Consider the following 27,126-nt stretch of genomic DNA (forward strand, 5'->3'; position numbering starts at 1 on the left):
ACTAATTTTATTAAAATTAGTTTTTGAAAGTAACTTCTATAGTTTTTAATACAATAAAATCATTAGCAATCAATATTTTTAAATATATATATATTTAATTGTACTTTATATGAAGATTTACAAAGCAAACTAGCTTCTAATTAAACAATTAATACACATATTGTTTTGTGACATTGGTTGCCAACCCTACAACATGTCAACACTCTCCCCTTCTTGACCTTAGGTTTCCCATTACCAGATTTCCTGTCCCCTCCTGCCTTTTCATCCTTGCCCCTGGGCTGGTGTGCCCATTTAATCTTGTTTTGTTTTATGGGCCTGTCTAATCTTTGACTGAAGAGTACAAAAGATATTCTTTCTAGTGCTTAGAGTTTCATGTTGTTTATTAAGAATCTTGAAACCAGCCCTTTGTGCTTGGCAATCAGTATCCTAATGCTAGCTACCAAGCTCAGTTAGTGGGTGCTGGTAAAGAAAGAAGAGATTACTCCCCTCCTTTTCTTCAATCTTGAGTCCCTGCATTTCAACCCTGATACTATCTCAGGTTTTCAGTTTCAAAAAATGGTCAGTCTATATCTTTATGCATACATCTTTATATCATCTTTTCCTCCCCTTTTTCTTCTCTCATACTCTTCCCCCATCTTTCTCTTACCTCTTTCTTCCTTATCCTACACTTTAATTACATTCTTTTTCTCTCAAACTTTCCTCTATTGTGTCTTTTTACTCCTTTGGTATTCCTGGGCTCTTACGAACACTGTGAGACATTGTTTTAACCCCGATGATGGTTTCATGGGTTGAAGACACCTTACTTAAAGATTAATAACAATAATAGGACAACTTAGAAAAGGGTGAGAATGGTTGCACAACTTGAAGAATGTAATCAATGTCACTGAATTATACATGTAGAAATTGTTGAATTGCTATATGTTTTGCTGTGTATATTCTCAACAACAAAAATTAAAATAAATTAAAAAAATAATAGTTAGGAAATGCATTTTCAGTTGTTGTCTGATACCTCGTACCTGAATGTCCTGTAAGTACCTCGAATTTAATCATGTGTTAAATGCATATTTTTTTTTCTTCATTCTACTCCCTCTGCTGTTTTCTCTTTCTTTAGTTTGTGGCAATCATACAAGTGATAAATCTCTGGTTCGTATTTTTAGTATCTCCCTCTCTTTCACCTACCCCATCAAATTAGTCTTCCCCCACATACTATCACTGTGGTCTCCTAGGTAAGGCCCTTCTCATATAGACGTTATGAGGCCCTACCATCTAGACCTTAGCCATAGTCTTTTAATTGTATCTCTGCTTTCAGTTTTTCTCTCTCCAACATGTCTTTACTCACTGCTTTCAGAGTTGGCTAGTCACTGTCTACTGGATAAAGGTGTCTGAAATGCTCACCAGTAACTGGTAGATGGGTTTGCAGGTCCTGGATTTCTTTCGCTTCAAGTCTGAACCCAGTGTTTTGTAGAACATTTTTCAGGTCACTGACATTAGTCTTCCCTCCTTAATAAAGATAAGAAGAAGTAGAAAATGATGTCACAAAATGCAAAATGCAGGTATCAACCTCTACCTAGAAATGAAAGCACAAGTCAGTATGGGAGTCAGGAACAGAACATGCTCCCATAACTAAACTTCTGGGAGAAGTTCATATGGTGAGAGGTGTAAAGAAAGAGTTAGGCAACTCTGGAAAATTAGGCAAAGGCAACAACCAAACCATGCTACTGGTCAAAAAGTAAGATTTGAAACTTGCTACAGTAACAATAAATTATCTCCTAAATGTAATTGTACATAAAGGAGAATGCTAGTTAATGAGGCAGAATTACTGAAAACCATTGGTGTAGCAGGATTAATGATCAGATATCAGCTCACTATGAAACATGAGGTTTTACAAAGAGCCAATGTATACATTTTAGATGAGTTAAATAATTAAATGTAAAAAATGAATTCATAGAGAAACAAAACAAAATGTTTATGATTATTTACATGCTCTCTAGGTGGTAACAACATACACTAAAGTTTTTAAAGATGTGTTTAGTATAAAAACCAAAACCAAACCCATTAATATATAATTAAATATATAAAAATGGGAAACAGCTGTATATAAAACTATAACAGACAGAAAGTAGATTGGAGTTTGCCTAGATCTGGGAGGGTTGAGGGGAAATAGGGAGTGACTGCTAATGGGTTTGGGGCTTTCTTTTGGTCTCATGAAAATGTTCTAAAATTGATTGTGTTGATGGTTGCACAACTCTGTGAATGTATTAAAAATCATTAAGTTGTACATTTTGAATGAATTATATATGGTATGTGAATTATATCTCATAAGCATGTTGTTAAAAAAACAATATAACAAAATAAAAATGCAAATAACTAACTGAGAAGATATTTACTAAACCTATGCCAATATCTTTATATATTTATAAAGATGTCATTAAAGTGAATAGGAAACATGCTCAGACTCCAAGATGATACTGGACAAAAGACCTGGGCAAATAATTCAAAGATTGAAAGACATGATAGAAAAACATTTTCAACTTCCTTGATGTAACAGTCAGAACAATAATTAGGTCCCATTTTTCATCTATAAAATTAACAAGGATCAAAAAGATTGAAAATAATCTATTGTGGCCAGGATAACGGTAATGGGTACTCTCATTTACTATGTGGTGTTGTTGTTGTGTGCCGTCGAGTAGATTCAACTCATAGCAACCCTATAGGACAAAACAGAACTACTCTATAGGGTTTCCTAGGCTGTAAATCTTCACAGAAACAGATTGCTACCTTCTTTTTTCCATGGAGCTGGTGGTGGGTTTGAACCGTCAACCTTTCGATTAGCAGCCGAGTGCTTAACAACTATGCTACCAGGGCTCCTCCCATTTACTATGTATGGAGGTGTAAATTAATATAATTTTTTATGGAATGCAAATTGAGGTATGCATGAAACATGTTAAAATTTTTTGTCCTTGTAATTCCGGTTGGAGGAATCTTTCCAAAGAAAATGGCTTTAAAGTTAGATCAAAGTTCATGTACAAAGATCACAGATGTATAAGAGGAAATCATCAGAGACTACCTAAATGTTCAACAAGAGAAGAATGATTAAGTTATAACACAACCAGATGATGCAGTCATTAAAAAGGATATTTTCAAGTAATTTCTAAATGACATGGTAAAATTATTATACCAAAAGTTTAGGATTAAATGTAGGATGCATAAATATACAGAAGAATTTAATTAAAAACATACACACATATATAGAAAAAAGAACAGAGGCAACTATAATAAAAAGATAATATTACTTGGGATTATGGATAATTACTTTTTGTTTATGTTACTATAAATATCCAGATTACTCTCAAACACCCAGCACACAGTAAGTACTCAAATATTTTTATTAATAAATGCATAATTTCAAATCCATCACTGAATAAGAGCATCATTTTCAGATTATATAATCAGCATAGAACAATTAGAATAATCTTAAATTTTATTGTCCCTATCGTTTTTCTCACTCACCTCTGAAAGATTTCACAGCATCCACTACATTTTTCTTAAACACCTTTTGATCAGCTGTAAGATAAAATATAATTTATTGTATTTTTGGAGATTCATAAAAATAAAGGTATATACTTACAGAAAGGGATAATTTAGAAATTTATCACAATTTGCCCTCAATGAAATAAAGATATTTAGACTCTATCCACTGGATGGAATACAAGGCTATTGTTAGTGACATGCCCTGTGCTGAAATACACATAGGTCTGTCTTTCTCATTTTCTCTTCTCTAATTTGGTTTCATTTTTTCTTTCTTCACCTTTCCCATCCTTCTCCCTTTTCTTCTTCTTCCAACTTATACTTTAAACCAAAAAACAAAAAAACAAAAAAGAAAAATCAAACTCATTGCCGTCAAGTTGATTCTGACTCATAGCGACCCTATAGGTCAGAACAGAACTTCTCCATAGGGTTTCCAAGGCTGTAATTGTTTGTTTGTTTTTTTGTGCTTTAGCTGAAAGTTTACAGCTCAAGTTAATTTCTCATTAAAAAATTTATACATATATTGTTTTGTGACATTGGTTGCAATCCCCACAATGTGACAGCAGGCTCCCACTTTCCACCCTTGGGTCCCTGTGTCCATTTGTCCAGTTCCTGTCCCTTCCTCCTTCTCGTCTTGTTCTTGAGCAAGAGTTGCCCATTTTGTGTATTTGAGTGAACCAAGAAGCACATTCTTCATGTGTGTAGTTTTTGTTTTATAGGCCCGTCTAATCTTTGTCTGCAAAGTGGGCTTCAGGCATGGTTTCAGTTTTGGGTTAGCTGAGTGTTGGGGGTGGGGGCTGTAGTCTCGGGGGTTCCTCCAGTCTCTGTCAGATCAATAAGTCTAGCCTTTTTCCATGAATTTGAATTCTGTTTTATGTTCTTCTCCCACTCTGTCTGGGGCTCTCTGTTGTGATCCCTGTCAGAGTGGTTGTTGGTGGTAGCCAGATGAGGCTGTTATCTTTACAAAAGTAGACTGCCACATCTTTCTCCTGTGCAGCGGCTGGTGGGTTCGAACCACCGACCTTTCAGTTAGCAGCTGAGCCCTTAACCACTGTGCTACCAAGGTTCCTTATACCTTAGGTGTTAGATTTCTCCCAAGGGGACAAGATAACTTGTTTGTCCTATAATGTGACTTCTGACTGAAGAAATTTGTGTTTCCTAAACCAAAATCTGAATGATAATGGGATTTTAAAAAATGCTAGGATTGGGTCTTTTTAAAAAATATATTTCTAATTGACATAAAATGTTTCAAATATTAGATTTCCTAATACAAAACCCTAAAACCAAACTTCCTTGAGTTTTCTTTAAGAGGGCAGAGACCTGGGGAAACTGACACGGCCTTGTTCTCCCAGGGTTTAGGATAGTGTCATTTACACATCAGATCTTCAATAAATGAATACATTTTTAGACATCATTGAAGTAGAACACACTTAAATGCTTACCAGAAACTGGCAGAGTTTTCAGCAGCTTTTTGTTTTCCTTATCTGTGATCTCTATTCCCATGTTTTTCAAAATGTTTTTCACATCCCCAGTATGAATCTTCTCTCCTTCAGAAAGAGGAAAAAAGTCTCAAGTGAGAATATAAGAATCATGTGCAGGTATGCATCGCTTAATGTCCACAGTATGTTCTGTGAAACAGCACATTATGTGATTTGGACCTTGTGTGAGCATCCGTGTCCACAGGGCGTGGGGCTCCTGAGGGCACTCTGGCCCAGGGGCTGCTGTGCAGTGCGTGGCCCAGGCAGCTTCTGCTGCAGATGCCTCAGGTGAGCACTCGGTTGGGTTCTGCCGCTGTTGCTGCCTTCTTTACTAAGCCAGCAGCAGGAAAGGCCAGCTCTTCTGTGAGAACATGCCCAGGGAGGGAACAGTGCGGGCCAAAGGAGCCGTGGGTGTCCAAGCCAGGGCTGGGGTTTCCAGGGTGCATAGCTTTCCATGTTGCCCTATGGGACCACACTGGACAAAATGCGGGAGCTGAGGGGGACTGAGGTTGGAGTTTGGACCTGGGCCTCTATCGCTGCACACTATGTGGCTTCCAGGCCACGTGCAGCAGCTGGGCAGAAGTGGAGCTTCTCAAGATGGGGTCTGGCGTCCTGGCACTCAGATACTTGAGTGCGGTCATATGCTGCCCGAACAGACGTTAAATGATGTATACCTATAATATTTTTGTATTATGCTAACACTGGTGTTGCTAGTTGCCATCAAGTCAGCTCTGACTCGTGGTGACCTCATGTACAACAGAACGAAACATTGCCTGGTCCTGTGCCATATGCATGATATGATAACATATCATCAATCTATACATATGAAATATCCTTCCCAGCTGTAGCGGGTAAAAGCAAGGCATAATGGAGGCATGTTTAGCTATTCAGAGTTGAGGAGGGGAGCCAGAAATTTTTCTTTTAACCTAAGTAAAAGAGAATTTCTTATAATATTGTGTATAAGACAATATCACACAGTATGTAAAATCAGGACTGCATAATTTCTCATCAGTTTAGATGGTATTTGATGGCTAATATAAATAATTCAACCACTAAGATAATAGTTATATTCTTTTTCTTCTTTTTCCTCTTTCTCCTCTAATCCTTCCCTGTTCCGTTCCCTTTATTTTTCTTCTTTTGCCTGAATTAGGGGACAGATTTAAAAAATGACAATAAAAGCTGTAATAATCTCCAACTGGAGTGAATTTATATTTACATAACTATGCTGTAAGCTTTGGGAAGGCAGAGAGCATGTCCTTCTCTAAAATTTTAGCATAATACCTGGAATACAGCCAATAATCAAATAAATGTTTGTTGAATGAAAGAATTGTTTAAGCATCAGTGAAGCAAAACGTATTCTTGATTCAGATTTCATACACTTGATGATTACTGAGTGTTTACCATGTGAACAAAACAGTTTTAGATGGGAGAATACAGACAGTAAGACTGATTAACATGTTAAAAAAAAAGAAAAACATAATTAACAAACATGACCATGTCCTTTTGTGCAAATATTATTGCAACATTCACTAAAATTGACCTTGCTTTAGAACATCTTCTATAATCATAATTTTATAAAATTTTAAATTGACCATATAAAGAGATTTAAGAAATTCTGTCCACTTGGAAATTACAAATAAAACACTCTAATTTCTGGATTAAAAAGGAAGTTGAAACTGAGATTATAAACTATTTAGAAATAAGGACACAACTTCTGTTTCCGACAAAAGAGTAGGATGTGCTGAAATACACCTGCTCTAAATACCTAAAATGGATTTCAAAAAATGATAAAAATAATTATAGATGCATGGCTGAGCTTACAAGGAATAAAGAAAAATATTTGGTTTCAAGAAGTGGAGAGATATTTAAGAGCCAGATTGATATGCACTTAATCTGGTATGGAGACAACCCTGGTGAGGTATCTGATAAGATCTGGTAACAGCTTTGGTTTTAAAGCCCAAGCAGAAGCAGATGAGTCCTTGGACACATGAGATAGAAAGATAGATTTGAAACATTACATATTTAAAATACATTAAAGAGAAAAGAAAGTATAGAACCACAAGAACAAGAAATTGTGTAAAAAACCAGGCTAATCTGAAAAAGAACTAAAGCCAATACCTAGAAATAAAATTATAGCTATTAAAATTAAGATCCCAGTGGACAAAAAATTAAGATCCCAGTGGGCAAATAGTATATGAGAACATCTGTAGAGAGAATTAGTGAACTGGAAGAGAGATTTGAGAAATTCCCAAAACTTAGGACACAGATAAAAATTTGGAAAATACAAAGAGAGAGAGGTATGACAGTCAGAATGAGAAGGCCCAATATACATATAATAAAAAAACTCAGTAATGTTGAGTCAGTTCTGACTCACGTGACCTTATGTGTTTCAGAGTAGAACTGTGCTCCATAGAGTTTTCAGTGATTGAGTTTTTTGGAAGTAGATCGCCAGGTCTTTCTTTCCAGGTGCCTCTGGGTGGACTTGAATCTCCAACCTTTCAGGTAGCAGCCAAGTGCATTAACAGTTTGCACCACCCAGGGACTCCGTATAACAGGCGTTTCCAAAGCCAAGAAAAGAGAAAATAGAGGTGAGACAATATTTGAAACATAAAGGCTGAGCATTTTTAAGAACTGATGAAAAGCATGACTTTTCAGTTTCAGGAATCACAAGAGTTAAGCAGGAAAAATGAAAAGAAGTCCATCCATACTTGGACACATAATGAAACTAGAGAACATCTAGAGATAGTATTAGAAGTTACAAGAGAAAAAGAGATTAACTGTAAAGAAACAATGAATAGATACAGATGACTTCTCAACAAAAATAGAGACCAGAAAACAGTGGATAAGTGAATATATATATATATTTGTATAGATTTCCTTCTATCTTTCTTACATTTTTAATTTAAATAAAATTTTTGTTATAAGTTAATTTTACAATTTAATCTTTAGGTGACAAAATATTAAGATAGTGCTGTGATTAATTTTGAGAAATAATAAATATATCCCAGAGATAGATAGTATGACTATTTCCCAGAGATGGAGACTTTGCTTCTCTTTATTCTGGGGAGAGGATGAGAACATTTAATTCATCTTTATTAGACTTTACATCTGATCCATCAGGAAATCCTATTCACTCTATTTTAAAAATATATCCAGAATCCAGCAACTTTTCATCATTTCCATTGCTTACCAACCTGGTTTGAGTCTCCATCATCTCTCCAAACCCCCCCTAAATAGTTTCCCAGCTTCCCCACCTCCCTCCAGTCTATTCTCAACACCGAATCCAGAAAGACCTGATTAAAACTTCACAGTATGCCTCTGCTCTAAACCCTGCAGTGGCTTTCCATTTCTCTCAGAAAAAAGCCCAAGACCTTACAAGGCTTTGGTGGCCCGGACTGATCTCACTACATTATCTTTCTCTTTCCATCTCCTATTACTTTTTTTCTTACTCAGTTTCAACTACTCTGGCCTTCTTGCTGTTCCTTGCATACTCCAGGCATGCTCCTACCATTGGGCCTTTGTCTCTGTGTCCTCATTGCTTGCAATATTCTTTTCCCAGAAATCCCCACATGGTGAAAACCTTTACCTCCTTCAAGTGTTTGCTCAATGTCACCTTTTCAGTGAGGCCTGATTATCTATTTAAAATCACAACTGTCCCCTTCCCTAACACATCCTGTTCTCCCAATCCCCTTTATCTTTTCTACCATTCTTTTTCACAGCATTATCACCTAACATACTATATAATGTACTTATTTATTATGTTTACTGCTTACTGATTGTTTCCCCTACTAGAATGTAAACTCCATGAGGGCAGGGTTCTTCTGCTCACTGGTATATCCTAAATACCTAGAACAATGCCTGGCATGTAGTAAATACTCAATAAATGGTTGCTAAATGAAGATATAGAGGAAAAAATATTGTGTTTAAAATATAGTTCCATATAAAACTTTAAGCTCACATAATATGATACTAACTGTAACACCTCACTCACCTGTAACACATTTAACTTTATCCATCAACACATTCAAATCAATCTTCCCATTATCTTTGAGACAAAAAAACATAAAAAGATTTTTGGAAAAATGACATAAAACCCTTAAATTATGAAACAGAAACCTAAAATTCAACCATTTAAAAGCATTTACCTAGAAGTTTATTATTTTTTCACATTAGATACTCATCAATTTAATTTCTATAGCTTCTGCTCTCTAGCCTATAAACTATCAAAATGCATACAGCACAGTGCTAGAGCAAGGTTTAAAAGCACTGTCCTTCCTTTGGGACAGTCTATTATCTATTAGGTTAGTCTTTCTTAGACAGGGGTCTGACACTTTTTGAAAATTAAAAAAAAATTGTTTAAAAATGGTGTTTCTATTTTTTCAGTGCCAACTCTACCTTTGGGCAATGATGTTTCCGTTTTTTCAGTGCCGACTTTACTTCTCGGCACTAAGCGATCCCCTAAGAGGACAGTGTGTTGGTATGCATGTCTGGCTGCTCTTAGGTTGCCAAAATGATAATCATCATGTTAAAGTCCCAGTTACGATGACAAAACTTGTTTTGCAGTGACCATTCTCAAATGAAAGGCATTTTCATAGCCCATGAACTTAGTTTCTTTAGGTAGTATTTCTCAAATTAAAGTCTGACGCCTCTAGAGGTCCACGGACACATTTTAAAGAATTTGTAAAATTGCAAGTTTGAGAAACATTGACTATCTTACCCTGAGGGTGAGATACCAAGAATTACTTTGTACTCCCACCATTACCCAGCCTTTAGTTTAATAGTTTGGACAAGATTGATGCTCCATAAATGTTTACTATATTATTAAGTTCTAGCAAAATGCAAACATATTATAGAGAATGAATTAACCTTAAAACCAGTATATATTCCAGGGTCTTAGATGCAGAATTTATCCTTGTTTGTTCTTTTTTTGTACACTTTCACTTACGCCAATCTTTTACTGGTATTCTTTTAAAATTTTTACTTTACAATCTCTTCTTGTCATTAATATGATTATTGTTATATGATAACTTTTAAATAGGATGAAGAAGATCTTTTATTGGATAAAAGTCTGTGCCTGTAAAGGATAGATGCCATAATGTCCTTCACTTTCTGTGTCTCCAATTAGCTCCAATGAGGTCCTTTGGGCCCCTGAAGTATATTCCATTCTATCTGCAAATGATTCCACAGATGTATAAGGTAGTCCACGAGGATTAGATCGATAGCTTTACACTTTACATCATTGTGCTGATATCTTTTTTCCCCCCTTTTGTTGCCAACCCCATGACATGTCAACACTCTCCCCTTTTCGACCTTGGGTTCCCCATTACCAGCTTTCCTGTCCCCTCCTACCTTCTTGTCCTTGCCCCTGGGCTGGTGTGCCGATTTAGTTTCATTTTGTTTTATGGGCCTGTCTAATCTTTGGCTGAGGGGTAAACCTCAGGACTGACCTCAGTACTGAGTTAAAAGCGTGTCCAGGGCCATACTCTCAGGCTTTCTTCAGTCTCTGTTAGACCAGTAAGTCTGGTCTTTTTTGTGAGTTAGAATTTTGCTCTGCATTTTTCTCCAGCTCTGTCTGGGACTCTCTACTGTAACCCCTGTCAGAGCAGTCGGTGGTGGTGGTAGCTGAGCAACATCTAGTTGTGCTGGACTCAGTCTGATAGAGGCTGTGGTAGTTGTGGTCCATTAGTCCTTTGGACTAATCTTTCCCTTATGTCTTTGGTTTTCTTCCTTGTCTCTTGCTCCAGACAGGGTGGGACCAGTGGAGTATCTTAGATGGCTGCTCACAGGCTTTTAAGATCCCAGACTGTGCGGGTATCTTTTCTCATGTTCCAGGATACCATGAAAACAGGAGAGCCACAACTATGTAGATTGCATTGGTAGATTAAAAGAACTATGAATAGGATTTAAAAACTGAAGAAAAGTCATTTTTGGAAAAAAACTATTTACCTCTTATTAGGGCAACAGTCCCAAGGGCCTAGAACAGTGCCTGGCACATCATAAGCATTCAATTAAAGTTTATGGAATCAAAGAACAAAAGGTGCTGCTGATTTTGAAAAACATTTACTTGGTTTAATCTTATATTTTTATTACTTCCTTAAGGCGTCAGATGCCCCTCAAAATTTTCTGATGAATTTTTCTCAGTTCCACTAGCATGAGACAAGTTTAACATATTACAAGTTTAATTAATTCCATTGGTAAAATTACTATAAAACCCATTGCCACTGAGTCTATTCAGACTTATAGTGACCCTATAGGACAGAGTAGAACTGCCCCATAGGGTTTCCAAGGAGCAGCTGGTGTATTCAAACTGCTGACTTTTTGGTTAGCAGCCAAGCTCTTAACCCTTGCATCACCAGGGCTCCAACATTACTATATACCTTCTTAAATTTGTTATTCTAGTAGTTCATGGCAGTATAATGTAATAGCTAAGAGACAGTTTCTGGAGTCAGATTGCCTCAGTTCTTTTTCTAGTTCCACCACTTACTAGCTCTCTGATTTTGGACAAGCTACTTGACTTCTTTGTGCCTTAGTTTCCTTATAGATAAAATGGGGTAAAAATAGAACCTACCTTAGAGATGTGTTTGCAAGATTCCAACAGTTGATATATGTAAAGTGCTGAGTATAGTGTCTTGTACATGTAAGGACTATGTAAATCTTGGTCATTGCTATTTAATTCTAGACCAACAGGAGGGACTCAAAGATTATTATCCTGAGTATTCTTGCTAAACTTTAGTGTTTCCTATGGTATTACATGGAGGGTGACACTTGCTATTTGTGTTGGGCAGCATCTTCGGTGATCCTTCCAAAGTGGTAGCCACTGGGCTCAGTTTGGTAGCTATGGTGAAAACCTTATTCTTTATTTTTCTCCCTTTCATATCTATCTTATCTTCAGTCATTCCAGCCCTGATACTAGCCTCATACCTAAAATTTTCCTAAGAAGTATATTAATATCCAAGACTCTCACCATCAACCGCTAGGTCATCCTTCAATTCCTGGACTTCTTTCTCCTTGAGATCAATTCCCATGTTTTCCATGAAATTTCCTATCTTACTTGATGACACCTTCATTCCTTAGGAAAGAAGGCGATAGAGATGAGAAATATTTGTATGATGTAAACAGTGGATCATTCTAGCTCATGCTTAGGCATCAATATTGTATAGAGAATGAAGAGCAAAGAACAATTAAAATATTCAAGTAAAAATGGTTTTTTTGGCTAAGTCAGGAATCCTACACCATGACCCAAGGGATTCTGTTATGGCTTTTAGGAGAAACTTTTAAAAGAAAAAAGAGAGGAGTTAGACATGTCTCTTAAGTCATGGCAAAGGCCAAAATCACTCTTTATAAATGTGTCTAGATAGTAGGATTTGAAATCTGCTAAATTAACAGAGGGCTATAAACCAGCAGTTCCCAAATGCCAGCCCAAGTGTTTATCATAACTCCCTGGGGAACCTTGAATAACATACAATTCTAGGAACTGTCTCTGAAAATTCAAAATCAATATGACCGGAAAGAGGTCTAGTGATCGGAACGCTAAAAAATTTTTTCCCCCTGGTGATCTGATGCCCAACTTTATTTGGGAACTACTGTAGTAAACCATCTTGGTGACTGTAGTGTATCTAAAGCATGTAAAGGATAAAAGTAATAAACAGTTGTGACAGCAGGGCTAATAATCTGAAAATTGTAAAAGAGGGAGAATTTTTAAAAACATGGGCAAAGCTCAAGGATCTCAGTTTTATCTGCCTTTTCATCATGCTTCTCACTCACCTTTGAGGCATGCCACTTCTTTCATCAATTTGTTCTTATATACCCTTCCTTTGGCTGTAAGACAGGGAAAAATTCTAGTCTCAGATATTTAAAAGTAGTACAGAATATTCATAATTTCAGAAACATAGACTTTTGAATATTTTATCCCAGAAACATAGACTTTTAAATGTGTTTTTTCATAGACTTTTAAATATTATATTACTTCACTTTCAAGAATAAAACTCACTAATGGAAAACACTCTTGTTTGGTAAATCTATCATTGTGGTGGTGGACAGGAGAATGTAAGGGACTACTAGGCACAAAAGTCTATATTCTCCGCCTTCCTTGAAGCCTACTCTAATAGTTTTAATGCTCACCATCAACTGGCAGATTGTTCAGTAGTTCCATGCCTTTATCTTCTGTGAGCTCTATCCCAATATTTTCCAGAAAATTTTCCAGGTTATTAGTATCAACCTTCTCACCTTTAAAAAGTAAAAAGTAGTAATAGTTGAAAACTGGAATAATGCTGATTCTATATTACAGAAAATCTTACCCACGGCTATGTAGTATCATTTCCAAACTCCTGGAATCATCACAGGGAATTTCAGCCTTTATATGGATAACCCATCCAACAACCGGGACTCCAAATTTCCTGACCTCTTTATCCTCAATGATTATTTCCTAAATTTGAAATTCATCACAGACACATCCTAAACCTTGTCATCACCTGGAATGCTTTACCTCTAAAACTTTAAATTCTAACATGCCAACTTCTGGCCAGAACCTCATATTCTTCCACTTCTTTTACTTCTTAACTCCTACCACACCCATTATAGTGTCTATAGGAACTTCATTCCCCCCACCCCCTTCTCACTTTTCTCCAAGTTCATAATTTCCATCATAACTTCACTTCCTTCCCTACTAATGCTAGCCACTTAACCATTCTCTTGGCTACACTTTTAACGTCTTTATGCTTTCATTCTTTTGGCACATCAGCCTTGAAAATCTCCTATCTTGGTCCAACTAAGGAATATCATATAATTATGTGAAAAGTCGTCACTACTTATTTATGATATCCTACCATGGTTAGACTCTTGGCAGTTCTCAGCATGGCTTCATGTATTCCTCATCAACTCTAGTTCCTATTCTCTACCAAAGTTAACCAAAATCATCAGCACTCTCCTCGAAGTTCCCTACCGCACCACTGTGCCATTTCTTTTAGTAGATGATTCTGTTTTCTATGTTACACAGAAAATTAAAGCTTTCAGTTAAATGCCTTTGAATTTTACTCCCACATCTACCTAGATTATCTATTTCTGCATCCTTCCTAACTTGAGGCCTACTTGACTCAAAAAAGAGGTAGTCTCAGATTCAGACTCATATACTCAACTACCTAGTGTTCAATTCCCCTTAGATGTTTCAGGAACTGCAAACTCAAAGTGACCAAAATGGAAACCATATCTTTCCTTCTAAATCTATTTTACCAAATTCCTTATTTTGATGAATGTCACCATCACCCACTCAACTACCCAACTCTACCAATCTCTACACCTGCCTGCGGTAACCAAATCCCATAGATTCTATAACTGTTTAACATCTCTTATAAACACCTTTTCCCCTCAATTCTCATACATAATGGTTTAGTTCTACTCTTTATTATCTTTTGCATGGACAGTTACATACATTTGCTTCATAGCTGGTTTCCCTGACTCTACTCTTGAACACACATTTCCAGCTATTCTCCATACTGCTGCTAGAGTAATCTCTCTAATTTGCAAATCTAATCACACTATTCTGCTTAAAATCCTGGAATGACTCCCCAATGCACACAGAATAAAATTCATATTATTTTATTTGGTATCCAAAGCCCCCCATGATTTCTCCCTGATTTTAGTTTCCTGTTGTTGCTGTAACAAACTGCCACAGACTTGGTGGCCTAGAACAATCCAGATTTATTCTCTTATAGTTCTGGAGGCCAGACGTCAGAAATTAATTTCACTAGGCTAAACTTAAAGTGTTGGCAGGGCTGGTTTCTTCTGGAGGCCCTAGGGGAGAACAAGTTTCCTTGCCTTTTACCACTTCTAGAGTCCACTTACATTCCTTGGCTCATGGCCTTTTCCTACATCTCAAAGCCAGTAGCATAGCATCTTGCTTCTGTTGTCACATTGCCTTCTTTTTCTGTCATCAAATCTTCCTCTTCTAAGGACACTTGTGATTATGTTTAAGACTCACCTGGATAACACAGGAAAATCTCCCCATCTCAAAATTCTTAACTTAATCACATCTACAAGGTTCTTTTTCCCCATATACAGTAACATTCACAGGTTTCAGAGATAAGGATGTAGATTTTTTTTGGTGCCATTATTCAGTTTACCACATCTTCTTCCTTACTCTTTAAGCTTACTCCTTGCCAAACTCCCAACAGCACTTCATGCTCCAGTTATGCCAAAAAAATTTCCATACTGTTTCTCATCTTGGTGCTTTTTATACCTTTTTCTTTATCAGGAATGTCCATCCTACCCTGCCTGTCTGGCTTATCTTTCAAGGATCAGCTCATGTTTTGCTCCTATTAAAATAAAGTCTTTCCCAATCTCTTTTCCTCAGGTGGAAGTGATCATTCTTCCCCTTCTTCACTTTGTATAGGCTTCTAACATAGCATCTATAACATTTTATTGCATTTATTTATATGTCTTTTTCCTGCCCCAACTATACAAGATCCTGGAAGGCTGGTTTTTGTAGATTTATACTTGGGACTCAATAAGAAGTTAACCCACCTGTAAAAAGATTCCCTTCATCCATTATCGCACTTGTTTCAACCATCCCTTCATCTGTAAGATAAGACAATTTTAGTCATAAGACAATCATAAGAAGAGAAAGAGAAGATACAAAAATCATACACTGAAGTAAAACACAAAATTCAGCACATTTTTATGCTCTCAAATTTTATCCTATTTTCTTTTCAAATGGAAATGTTGAAAGACAAAGCTCTGACTGTAAGAATACTTCACCCTTCTAACGTTTACTTTTTATTCTATTAAGATACTAAACGCCACATAGTAGAATGCTGAGCTGACATTTAAAAAGTAGCTGCCTCTACCTTGCCTGCTGCCCTACTTTCAGATCTGGGAGAACTCTGTTTTATTGATCATAAGGTTAGCAAACAACTTAAAAGAGGCAAATTCTCTAATAAGAAAGATTTGGCTTGGTGCATTAACAATGCCTATTTCTTTACTCAATCCACAGGTAACACTTAGCTGAGGTTGTCATTCTTCAACTAACCATACTTAATATTAAAAAAAAACTTTGGTCAATCTAATATATCTTTAAGAAAAAAAATTAAATTTTGGTTCTTAAAAATATCTTTATTTTGTATTTCTTTTAATGAGGTATTAGAGGTACAACTTGATAGATGGTCAGTGACTCACAGGAAGATGTTTTATCTATTCTCATGTTAGCCTGAAACAGATCTCTAATGCTACTTCCCGTGGGTTGACCTGAAAATTAGTACTCGGGGAGATGGATGACACTTCCACAACCAAACTCTTTGTTCTGGCATTCAAGTTAAGTTTCAAGACACATGGACAATGAACTAACTAGAAGTATCTACATCTTTTTATAGGTAGATCAAAAGTGCTGGGAAATATACAAGTAATAGAAAAAATGGAAAATTTACTTTCTTCTGATCAGGGCAAAGGCATAACTAGGTGGCACTGTGTTGAGATGAATGCATATTGGCTGTTACGCTACTAGTCAATGTTTACTATGTGATAAGCCCTATGCTAATAACTTACAACAATTATGAAAGGTAGCTATTATTTTATTTTAACAGAAGAGAATTAAGACTAGGAAGAATTCATTTGACCAACCTTGCACAGCTAAGACTTTTTAGAGGAGATATTTAAATCCAGGCCTAGCTGATTCCAAATTCTTTCCACAATGCCATATAATAAGTGGAACCAGTGGGATGAATCCCAGGATTTTGCTATTTTTCCCAAGAGAGCTATTATCTTGGAAAATTTTTCTAGTGGATACTTGTAGGTCCAACTATTATGAGGCCATGCTAACATATGCTAGGTATGATTGATATAAAGGCAAATTACTTTGGGTATTAGTGCTATTCTTCATCTGAAGTTTGTTGTTTTGTGTTGTTTACAATTTACTCTAGGTTAGCAAGTAGAACTCCTAGTCCAGAACCTCATCTGTTGGCTCATAGTGTCTGGATCTAGAAAAAGGTATTTTTTTGCCACAATTTGTCATTCATGTTGGCTTGGTATTTTGTGACTGCTCTGTAATTAATAACTACTGAGCTCAGACAGAGGAGCTGGTGGTACAGTGGTTATGGAGCTTGGCTGCTAACTGAAAGGTTGGTGTTTCAAACCCACCAGCAGCTCTGTGGAAGAAAGATGTGGCAGTCTGCTTCCATAAAGATTTACACCCTTGGAAACCCTATGGGGCGGTTCTATCCTGTCCTATAGTGTTGCTATGAGTTGGAATAAACTCAACGGCAATAGGTTGGGCTCAGCCAAATGAAGGGAGAGTAAAGTTGATTTCTTTTCATATACTGAGTGCAGTCTTTTAAACCTAGTCCTGATTTTCATCTCACATTTGCTATTTAAAATGTGGACATTATATATGTACATTAATGATAGCTCTACCAATTCTAATTTCTGTATTGTCATTTTTTTCCCGTCTCCCACTTTTTTTGTTTTTCTCTTAATACTATTTCCTCCTTATGCTATTTGCTTACTTTCAAACTTTTCCTATCAAATATTCCCTCCTTCTATTTATTTTTATGTATTTATTTATTTGTTTCTCCTTTTAGTCTGCTAAGGAGCCCTTGTGTCACAATGGTTAAGTACTCAGCTGCTAACGAAAAAGGTCGGCAGTTCGAACCCACCATCTGCTCTGTGGGAGAAAGATGTGGAAGTCGGCTTCCATAAAGATTATGGCCTTGAAAACCTTATGGGGCAGTTCTACCCAGTCCTACAGGGTCACTAGGAGTAAGAATTGACTCTATGGCAGTGGGTTTGGTTTGGTCTGCTAATATTTGCATCAGTGCTCTGGAACGTTGCTAAACTGTGCTAAATCTGTGGACTGCTAACTTCCTAGTTAAAGATAAATAATGGGTTACAGTATTCATTTGTAATCATCTTCATACATATTTCTAACTAAATGTCCTATTGTTGTTTGTTGTTAGGTGCCTTCGAGTCAGTTCTGACTCATAGTGACCCTATGTATAACAGAATGAAATAGTGCCCGGTCCTGCACCATCTTCACAATCATTGTTATGCTTGAGCCCATTGTTGCAGCCACTGTGTCAATCCATCTCGTTGAGGACCTTCCTCTTTTTCACTGACCCTGCACTTTACCAAGCATGATGTCCTTCTCCAGGCACTGATCCCCCCTGACAACATGTCCAAAGTATGTGAGACATAATCTTGCCATCCTTGCTTCTAAGGAGCATTCTGGTTGTACTTCTTCCAAGACAGATTTCTTCATTCTTTTGGCAGTCCATGGTATAGTCAATATTCTTCGCCAACACCACAATTCAGAGGCGTCAATTCTTCTTCGGTCTTCCTTATTCATCGTCCAGCTTTCGCATGCAATATCAAACTCAACATGTCTAAAACTGAAACTACTATGTTGACATTGTAACCTGAACCTCTCTAATTCTCTAATTGGCTTATGAGATGACTGATGACTCACTCATACACTAAGAGATCTCTGTCTTCTTAAAATTTTTCTTCTTTTTCATAACTCACGCTTCATTTGTCCCCAACTCCTATTAAAACCCAAAACCAAACCCACTGCCACTGAGTCGATTCTGACTCATAGCGACCCTATGTGACAGAGTAGAACTGCCCCACAGGGTTTACAAGGAGCAGCTCGTGCATTTGAGCTGCTGACCTTTTGGTTAGCAGCTGAGCTCTTAACTACTGCACCACCAGGGCTCCCAAGTCCTATTAATTTTAATTCTAAAATCTTCCCTAAATCAATGTCTTATCCATCTTCAAGTTTACTTCCATTTCCCAGGCCCTCATTATCTCTTACTGGACCATAGCAATATCTTTCAAATTTGAGTCTTTGCTTCCAATAATGCCCTCTACATTGCCATCAGCATTGACTTTCCAAAACAGAAATACTCTAGATATACCGCTGCTTATACCACAGGATGTAGGTTAAAATTGAAGGGAGAAACAGACAATTCAACTATAATAGTTGAAAAATTCAATATCCAACTCTCAAAAAAGAACAGAACAAGTAAATAAAAAATCATCAAGGATAAAGAATATTTGAACAACATTATCAACCAACTTGGCCTAGCTGGCATCTTTAGAAAACTGTACTGAACAATAGTAGAATATATATTCTTTTGAAGTGCTCGTGGAACATTCTCCAGAACAGACCATATGCTACTACGTAAAACAAATCTCATTCAGTTTAAAAGGACTGAAATCATACAAAGTCTCTTCTCTGACCACAATGGAATTAAATTTAAAATCAACAGCAGAAGGAAATTTGCGAAATTCACAAACGTTTGGAAATTAAACAACACATTTCTAAATACCCCATGGGTAAAGAAGAAATCACATGAGAAATTAGAAAAAATTCTGAGCTGAATGAAAATGAAAATACAACATATCAAAATTTATGGGATACACCTAAAGTAGTGCTTTGAGGAAAATTTATAGCTGTAAACATCTATATTATAAAAGAAGGAACATCTCAAATCAATAATCTAAGCTTTCACCTTAAAATCTAGAAGAAGAACAAACTAAACTCAAAGTAAGCTGAAGGAAGGGAATAATAAATAATGATCAATGAAATGGAAAACAGAAAAATAATAGAGAAACTTGATATTGGTTCTTTGAAAAGATCAACAAAATTGACAAACCTTTAGCTAGACTGAGTAAGTAAAACAAGAAAAGACACAGGTGACCAAAATTAGGAATGAAAGAGGTTATATCACTGCCAACTTGGCAGAAATTAAAAGGAATATAAGGAAATACTATAGCAACTTCAGGAGCCCTAGTGGAGCAGTGGTTAAGAGCTCAGGCTGCTAACCAAAAGGTCAGCAGTTTGAATCTACCAGCTACTCCCTAGAAACCCTATGGGGTAGTTCTACTCTGTTCTATAGGGTCATTATGAGTCGGAATTGACTTGACAGCAATGGTTTTCGTTTTTTTTTTTTTTTTGGTTTTATAACAACTTCAACAAATTAAACAACTTAGATGAAATGGATAAATTCCTAGAAAAGCACAAATTACCAAAACTGACTCAAGAAGATGATGGTTAAACTCTATAGTCTGGTTATATTAAAGGGCCTTCCAGTCTTGACAGCCTACCTTTCTAGCCTTGTTTCCTGTCACTTTATAACATAAAGAGTACATGCTAGTCACAAGGAAATACCTGATGCTTTCCTAATATTCCATGACTTTGTATGCATTATGCTTTTGTATGCATTGTTTTCCTTATCTGGAATGCTTCTTTTCTACACATCTTGACATACGTTTTCCTGATCCTCTTCTTGGCAAACTTAGCTGTTTGCCCCTTTAGAACTTCACTGAACGATTTTTTAGTGGTGTAGCACTATCATATAGTATTATGGTGACATGTCAGCATATAAGCCTCTCTAATTAGACTTTGAACTCCTAAAGGACAGAGAACCTATCATCTTCATTTTTATATTCCTAATAGCTAGTGTATATTAGGCACTCAACAGAATCCACTGCATGAATTAATGAATTCGTGAGGATTAGGCCCTTCTTTCTCTGTTGTTTTATGCTTCTACACAACTCTAAGTGTACTTTAGAAATTCTCAGATGAATCCAGAGTTTCACTGAAGGAGTAGCTCACCATCAATGGACAGGCTGTTCACCAGGTCTTCGTATTCATCCTTCTCAAGCTGAAAGCCCATATTTTCTACGAAGGGTGCTAGCTTATCAACGCTAAGCTTCACTCCTTAGGAAAAAGGGGATGGAAACGAGAAAAGCAATGACAAAGTGAAAAATGCTAGGCATGCCCATGCGTTAATTAGAGGGTGAACAATCAAAGGAACAATAAAAGTTTAAGTGAAAAGAGCTATCATGGGAGTCTGAAAAAGAACCTGCTCCCTCATTTTTGTCAAAGGGTCTGATTATAGCTCTCATGAGACATTTATAAGGAAGGAACTAAAGTTAGGCTAGTTTGGAGAATTCTGGCAAGATAATGCCTTTATAATTCTAATCAGAATATAGGACTTAAAACGCAGTGATAGAATAAAAGATCATTTTTTCAAAGATAGTTATGTTTAAAGAAGGAAATTATGAAACAAAAACATTGACTAAATACATTAGATTGATAAATTTATCATCACCAACAAATAAGAGTGGTTTTTAAAAAGTAAATACAAAACATAGAGTCTCAGTTTTACCTGATTTCTCACTCACCTTTGAGAGACTTTATGCCATCTAGCAACTTATGCGTATATAACTTTCCAGCAGCTATAAGATAAGACATGACACGGGTAAGTGGTAAGGATAAGATAATTTAAAAATCAGCAATTTCAGAAAGTGCAATTCTTATAATTTTACTCAAAAAAATTTCCTATTTATATCTCAAGTAAGAATTAGACAAAGCATGGGAGAAAGCTCATCAGATAGTAAATCTAGCTCCTTTTTTTATGACAATCAAAAGAATTATTAGTGGTACTTTGCCATGCCTTTCTCATATCTCTCTTTTCTTCTGATTTTTCCATTCCTACCCCTCTTTGCTTAAGATCACATATATTAATGTTCCCAAGGATAACATTAAATATTGTGGGACTCATGGGTGAAGAGATTGCTGGATTCTTGAGCTAAAATATCTGAAGACCATGACAGGATTTCTTTGAATGTTAATATTGTGTATTTCTATATAATTTGCACATGATATCAAATGGGTATGATTTTAGATATTTTCATTGATAAGCCCATAAAAATAAACTCCTCTCCAAGATAATGTCTTAGTGAGAATGTCATCTGTTGCCATCATAGGCTTCATGTTTTACAGAAATTCAAATATTGGTTTCTATTCCTATACAGATGGTGAACTAGCATATATTGCTGGCTCCACCCTGGAGAAACTGAAGTCTGAGTGGAAACTTAGATTTTGGGAACAAAGTATAAACCCTGGGGAAATGGAAAGCTGTACTTTCGTGTGTGTGTGGGGGCGGGGGAGTGTATGTGTGTTTACAGCCAAGGGTGAAAGGCTGGTAGAGGTGGCAATCAGAAGACCAATTGGGGAAGCAGTTTTTAAAATTTCTGCCTTTGCCTTCCTGTACTATAACTTTGAGCTTACCATGCCTACCTCTTCACTACAGAAAGCAGCAGGAAAAGCCTAGGCCATTAGAGCAGGCATCTGGAAGGTAACATCAGGGCAGCACATAAACCCTTCAGGAGCTAGGCTCTAATGTAAACAGGTACAGACTGACAAGCTGCCCTCAGGCATCTTATCCTCTACCCTTAGGCCTGGTGGATCACAGTCTAGAGAGACTGCATTCTTCCCATTCTATTTCTCCATAAGAGTATAAAGGTGAAACTGTGACCAGAGATGGTACTTGGAACAGCATCAATTCAGGAGAATGATCAGTGGTGCTTGGGTATCTCTGCCCTAGGGTTCATTCCCTTGCTTCTCCTTAAGCCCAAAAGAGCTGATGCAGACTGGAGCCTGGCCTTGGGCCCTTACCTAAAGCACATTTCCAACCACAGTACTGATACCTCCAAGAGAACAAGGGATCAAGGACCAAAATAACTTGTTATCTAAAGAGTCAACTACCTCAAAAGAAAACAAACTGAATAACATGTAACATTTGAATCAGAATTATTGGAAAAGAAGGATCAGGACTTTAAGATAAGAATGATAAATACATGTGAGGACGTGAAATGATATTAGCAAAATGTAATAGGAACTATCAACTATAAGAAGAATAAAGTGGAAATATTAGTTATAAAATATAGTTGAACTAAATAAACAGTAGATGAGATGGAGTAGAATGGAAACAGCTGAAAAGTTAATGGATTGAATAGATTGAGGAACTCTCTTAGATGGCAGCAGAAAAGAATAAAGAGATAGAAAACTATAAGGTATGAGAATAGGAGTAGAAATGCTATCTCTGGATAACAGAAGTTCCAGAAGGAGAGAAAAATAAAAACAGAAGAGAAAAATATTTGAATAAAAAAAATAAAATGTCCCGGATTAAAACAAGATGAAGGAGCCCTGGTAGCTCAGTGGTTAAAAGCTTGTCTCCTAACCGAAAGGTTGGTGGTTTTAACCCACCCAGTGGCTCCGTGGGAGAAAGACCTGGCGATTTGCTTTTGGAAAGATTACAGCCAAGAAAATCCTATGGGGCAGTTCTACTCTGTCCCAGTGAGTCAAAAATTGACTTGACGGCACCCAATAACAACAAAGCAAGATGAAAGACTTTATATTAAAAGGTTTCATAGAGATTCAAATAGAAGAGAGAAGGAAAATTCCAAATCTAAACACATTACAGTGACTTCAGAAACATCAAAGAAAAGATAAAATTCTAAAATTCTTCAGAGAGAAAAGTAGGTCATCTAGAAAGGAAGAAGAATCAGATTTACATCAGATTTCTCTACAGTAATTTTAGATGCAGAAAAGCAATAGAGTAATATTATTTGAAACGTTAAAAGAAAGGAACTTTGAATCTAGATACAAATAGTCATTTAAGCATGAGGGCATACGAAAAACACTTCCAGGCCTTAGGGATTTAAGATTCACTACACAGAGACCCATATTAGAAATACATTTTTTAGGATTATGAACTTTTTGAGTGCAAAGACCCTGTTTTATTTTGAGCAGTAAGACTCTGGCATGTATCTTCATATCTCCTGAATCTAGAAATGTATGTAAAATATAGAAATTATTTAATAAACATGATTGTTTGTTCTTTAAAATATCTAGTAACTAACATCTTTATCTTGTATTTTAAATATTTAAAAAAACATATTTATATTTTCACATCCATTTTTTTTGATCCTTACAATCATCCTCGTAGATAGGCATTATTACTATCTGCATTTCACATGTGGATTATATTTAAACAACTGATTAGTCTTACTCAAATCAATAATTTATTAATCCACATATTGTGAGTACCACTGTGTACTCTGTACTGTATCAGCATGAAAGTATACATGGTGCCCCAAATTTGCCATGTTGGCTAGACCTCTGTGCCTTTTTTTTTTTTTTAATTCTTTCCATCTCCTACTGTCAAACCTTTCAGGCCCATTTGAAATAATATCCACTCAGTGAAGCCTCAGAGTCTCTAGGCATCATTAGTCAACCTATCTTTTGTACTTTCATAGCAGTACATCTCTATTAATATTACAACACTTATCACAATGTGCAGTGGGTTTTTTTTGTATGTGCTCTCCATCTCTACATTGAATTCTTTTAAGATCTGGACTTTGTCTTATTCATCTTTGTGAATCAGAGTCTGGCATAATGTCTAGTACCTAATGGCAACGAATGAACTTTTTTTTGCATAGGTGAATACCCCATTGGTAGCTAAATGCTCACCATCAATTGGCAAACTTTTCATCAACACGGAGTTTTCTTTCAGTTGGAGTCTTAACCCTATGTTTTCCAGAATATTTTCCAGGTCATCATAGTTAACTTCATTTCCTTAAAAAAGAAAACAATGGTAAAAAGTAAAATTTAAAACTTTAAATAACAAAAAATCAACTATGTCTGTGTGGCATCACCCTCAAATATAGGATAAAAATGTAGGATAAAAAGCAACAGAAACATTGAGCATTGTCTAATTACACAGAATTAGAAGGAGGATTCAGAAATAGAACTTTTGGTAAAAGAGAGCTCTTCAATGTCGGGAACACAGCACACAGAAAGTTGTGGGCTCTATAACAGTCCATTAAATTAGCTGGTGTATACAATTCTTTCAGCATGCAATATCTGCTCTATCCTTTTATTTTGCCGGTATTATGAGCTTGTTCACAATGATCATATTACCTGTATGTGTAATTTACTTTGCCATTTTCTATTAGAACAGGAGAAAAATAAATATACTCGAGAGACTCTAGAGCTTGTTATTTAGGCATTACATGGTACCCACTTCTGTCCAGTGATTTCGACTAATAGCAACCCTATAGGACAGAGTAGCACTGCACCATAGGGTTTTCAAGGAGCAGCTGGTGGATTCCAGCTGCCAACCTTTTGGTTAAGCAGCCGTAGCTCTTAACTGCTGCGCCAACAAGGCTCCACAAAGGTAACAGGAAATACTTTAAAATACATTTTTTCGGTTAAGCATTAAGAGCTCATTTTTAATATGCTTCCCCATTATTTCTTCTCACTCACCTAGAAATTCATGAACTTCATCCAGAAGTGCATTCAGTTTAACTCTTTTCTTGTCTACAAGACAAGACATGATTTAGATAGAGTCTCAATTACATAAAATTCTTAAACTGTGAAGTATAGGGATTTAAAAATTTAATAATTTTCTAATTAGACTTTTGATTTTCAGTCCATATAGGCAAAAAGCAGAAAAAGGAAAAGAATCTAAATATGATAAACACATTTATTCTATTCATTCAACTTGTCCTTTTTTGTTCCTTATTCATTGATGTGGAAGAGAAGAAAAAGAGGAGAAGAAAATGTTTTCATTTTTTAAATCATCAAATATTTGTTGGGTGCCTACTGTGCCAGGCCTTGTTTTCAGTGCTGAGGATACAACAGTAAACAACACAAAGTCTCTGTTTCAGTGGCAGTACATAATCACTAATGTCAAAGGAATCACTGAGTTATGAACCATTTCAGACCCAACAACAGAGCACTGCATTGAAATGTAAAAATCTATTTCCTCCTAATTATTGAAAATGTTTTTAATATACCTACTGTTGTTTTTGGATCCCTTTGGTTTACTGGCATTTCTTTGTTTCTTTGATTGTATTTTTGAAACTCAGTTCTTGGTAATTTTGCAGAGGCAAACTCCAGTAATATTTATTTTGAGACATTCAGCTGGACTGACTGCCCTCTAGATAATTTAGGGTGGGGCCATATTCCAGTTCCAACAGGACATTTACATAGTCTTGCTTGGCTCGTATGAGACACAGAGTTATGAAAAAGGGTTAGGGGTTGGGCAGGAATTAGGAGACCACTTTTTGGCAAGCGGAAAGTTTAGTGACTTCAAGCATGATCAGATCATATTAGATAAGCTTAGGTAAACCAGCACTTCTGGGATGCTTATTAAACCATTAATCAGTCTACAGCATCATCTCAAGGCACAGTCACAGAGTGTTTTCACAAGATTCTGTTGCTAAAGATTATGCAAAAATCTATGAATTCCAAAAAATGTACTAATATATATTTTTTCTCTGTATTGTTAAGGTTAGCTATTCAAAAAAAATTAAGTGTAGGGAGAGTTGATTAAGTGAAGATTCATTGGCTCTACCAAGACTTTCTTGATCAGAATCTTGAGAGAGTAGGTGATTTGTACGCAATCTACAGTTTGAGACCTTTTGAGACCTTTATTAAATGTAATTCTTAGATATAGGATGTACATAGTTTACATAGTACAAATAATATTTAACAATTTCTACTACTTTTAACCCTTATTTCTGTTTGTTGCTCTATGATTTCATTCATAATTTTCTCCTCTCTCCCCTCAAATATTCTTTTTTTTATTGTTGTAGTTTAAATGAAGTTTACATTTCAAGTTAGTCTCTCATACAAAAATTTATACATAGTTATGTGACCCTAATTGCTCGCCCCATACTGTGACAGCACACTCCTCCTTTCCACCCGATTCCTCATGTCCATTCACCAGCTCCTAACCCTCTCTGCCTTCCCATCTCACCTCCGAACAGAAGCTGCCTGTTTAGTCTCTTGTATCTACTTGAGCTAAGAGGCACACTCCTCATGAGTATCACTTTATGTCCCACAGTCCAGTCCAATCCCTGTCTGAAGAGTTAGCCTCGGAAATTGTTTTAGTTCTGGGCTGACAGAAAATCCGGGGGCCGTGCTTCCCAGGGTTCCTCCAGTCTCAGACCATTAAGTTCTGCACCCCACCTTTCTCCTGCTCCGTCAGGGACTCTCTGTTGTGTTCCCTGTCAGGGCGGTCATTGGTGGTAGCCGGGCACCTAGCTGGTTCTGGTCTCAGGCTGACGAAATCTCTGGTTTATGTGGCCCTTTCTGTCTCTTGGGCTACTACTTTCCTTGTGTCTTTGGTGTTCTTCATTTTCCTTTACTCCAGGTGGTTGGGACCAATTGATGCATCTTAGACGGCTGCTTGCGAGCTCTGAAGACCCCAGACGCTGCTCACCGAAGTGGGATGTAGAACATTTTCCTAATAAGCTTTGTTATGCCAATTGATCTAGA

General features: G+C 36.5%; 1 protein-coding gene across 1 annotated transcript in view; it reads right to left on the reverse strand.

Moving 5' to 3' along the window:
* LOC111820181 (uncharacterized) overlaps window positions 1-25,177 on the reverse strand; it is a 50,178-nt gene extending 25,001 nt beyond the window's left edge. The window contains exons 1-12 of the mRNA XM_023729438.1: window positions 25,108-25,177; window positions 24,313-24,417; window positions 21,180-21,233; window positions 20,608-20,712; window positions 15,525-15,578; window positions 13,128-13,232; window positions 12,771-12,824; window positions 11,971-12,075; window positions 8,998-9,051; window positions 4,971-5,075; window positions 3,511-3,564; window positions 1,396-1,500 (exon numbers count right to left, since the gene is read on the reverse strand). Of these exons, the coding sequence (XP_023585206.1) occupies window positions 1,396-1,500; window positions 3,511-3,564; window positions 4,971-5,075; window positions 8,998-9,051; window positions 11,971-12,075; window positions 12,771-12,824; window positions 13,128-13,232; window positions 15,525-15,578; window positions 20,608-20,712; window positions 21,180-21,233; window positions 24,313-24,417; window positions 25,108-25,177 (970 nt within the window). The remainder of the gene's footprint in view (window positions 1-1,395; window positions 1,501-3,510; window positions 3,565-4,970; window positions 5,076-8,997; window positions 9,052-11,970; window positions 12,076-12,770; window positions 12,825-13,127; window positions 13,233-15,524; window positions 15,579-20,607; window positions 20,713-21,179; window positions 21,234-24,312; window positions 24,418-25,107) is intronic.
* Between the last annotated feature and the right edge of the window lie 1,949 nt (window positions 25,178-27,126).

The sequence above is a fragment of the Trichechus manatus genome, unplaced genomic scaffold (genome assembly GCF_000243295.1).
Source record: "Trichechus manatus latirostris isolate Lorelei unplaced genomic scaffold, TriManLat1.0 scaffold00028, whole genome shotgun sequence".
Lineage (NCBI taxonomy): Eukaryota > Metazoa > Chordata > Mammalia > Sirenia > Trichechidae > Trichechus > Trichechus manatus.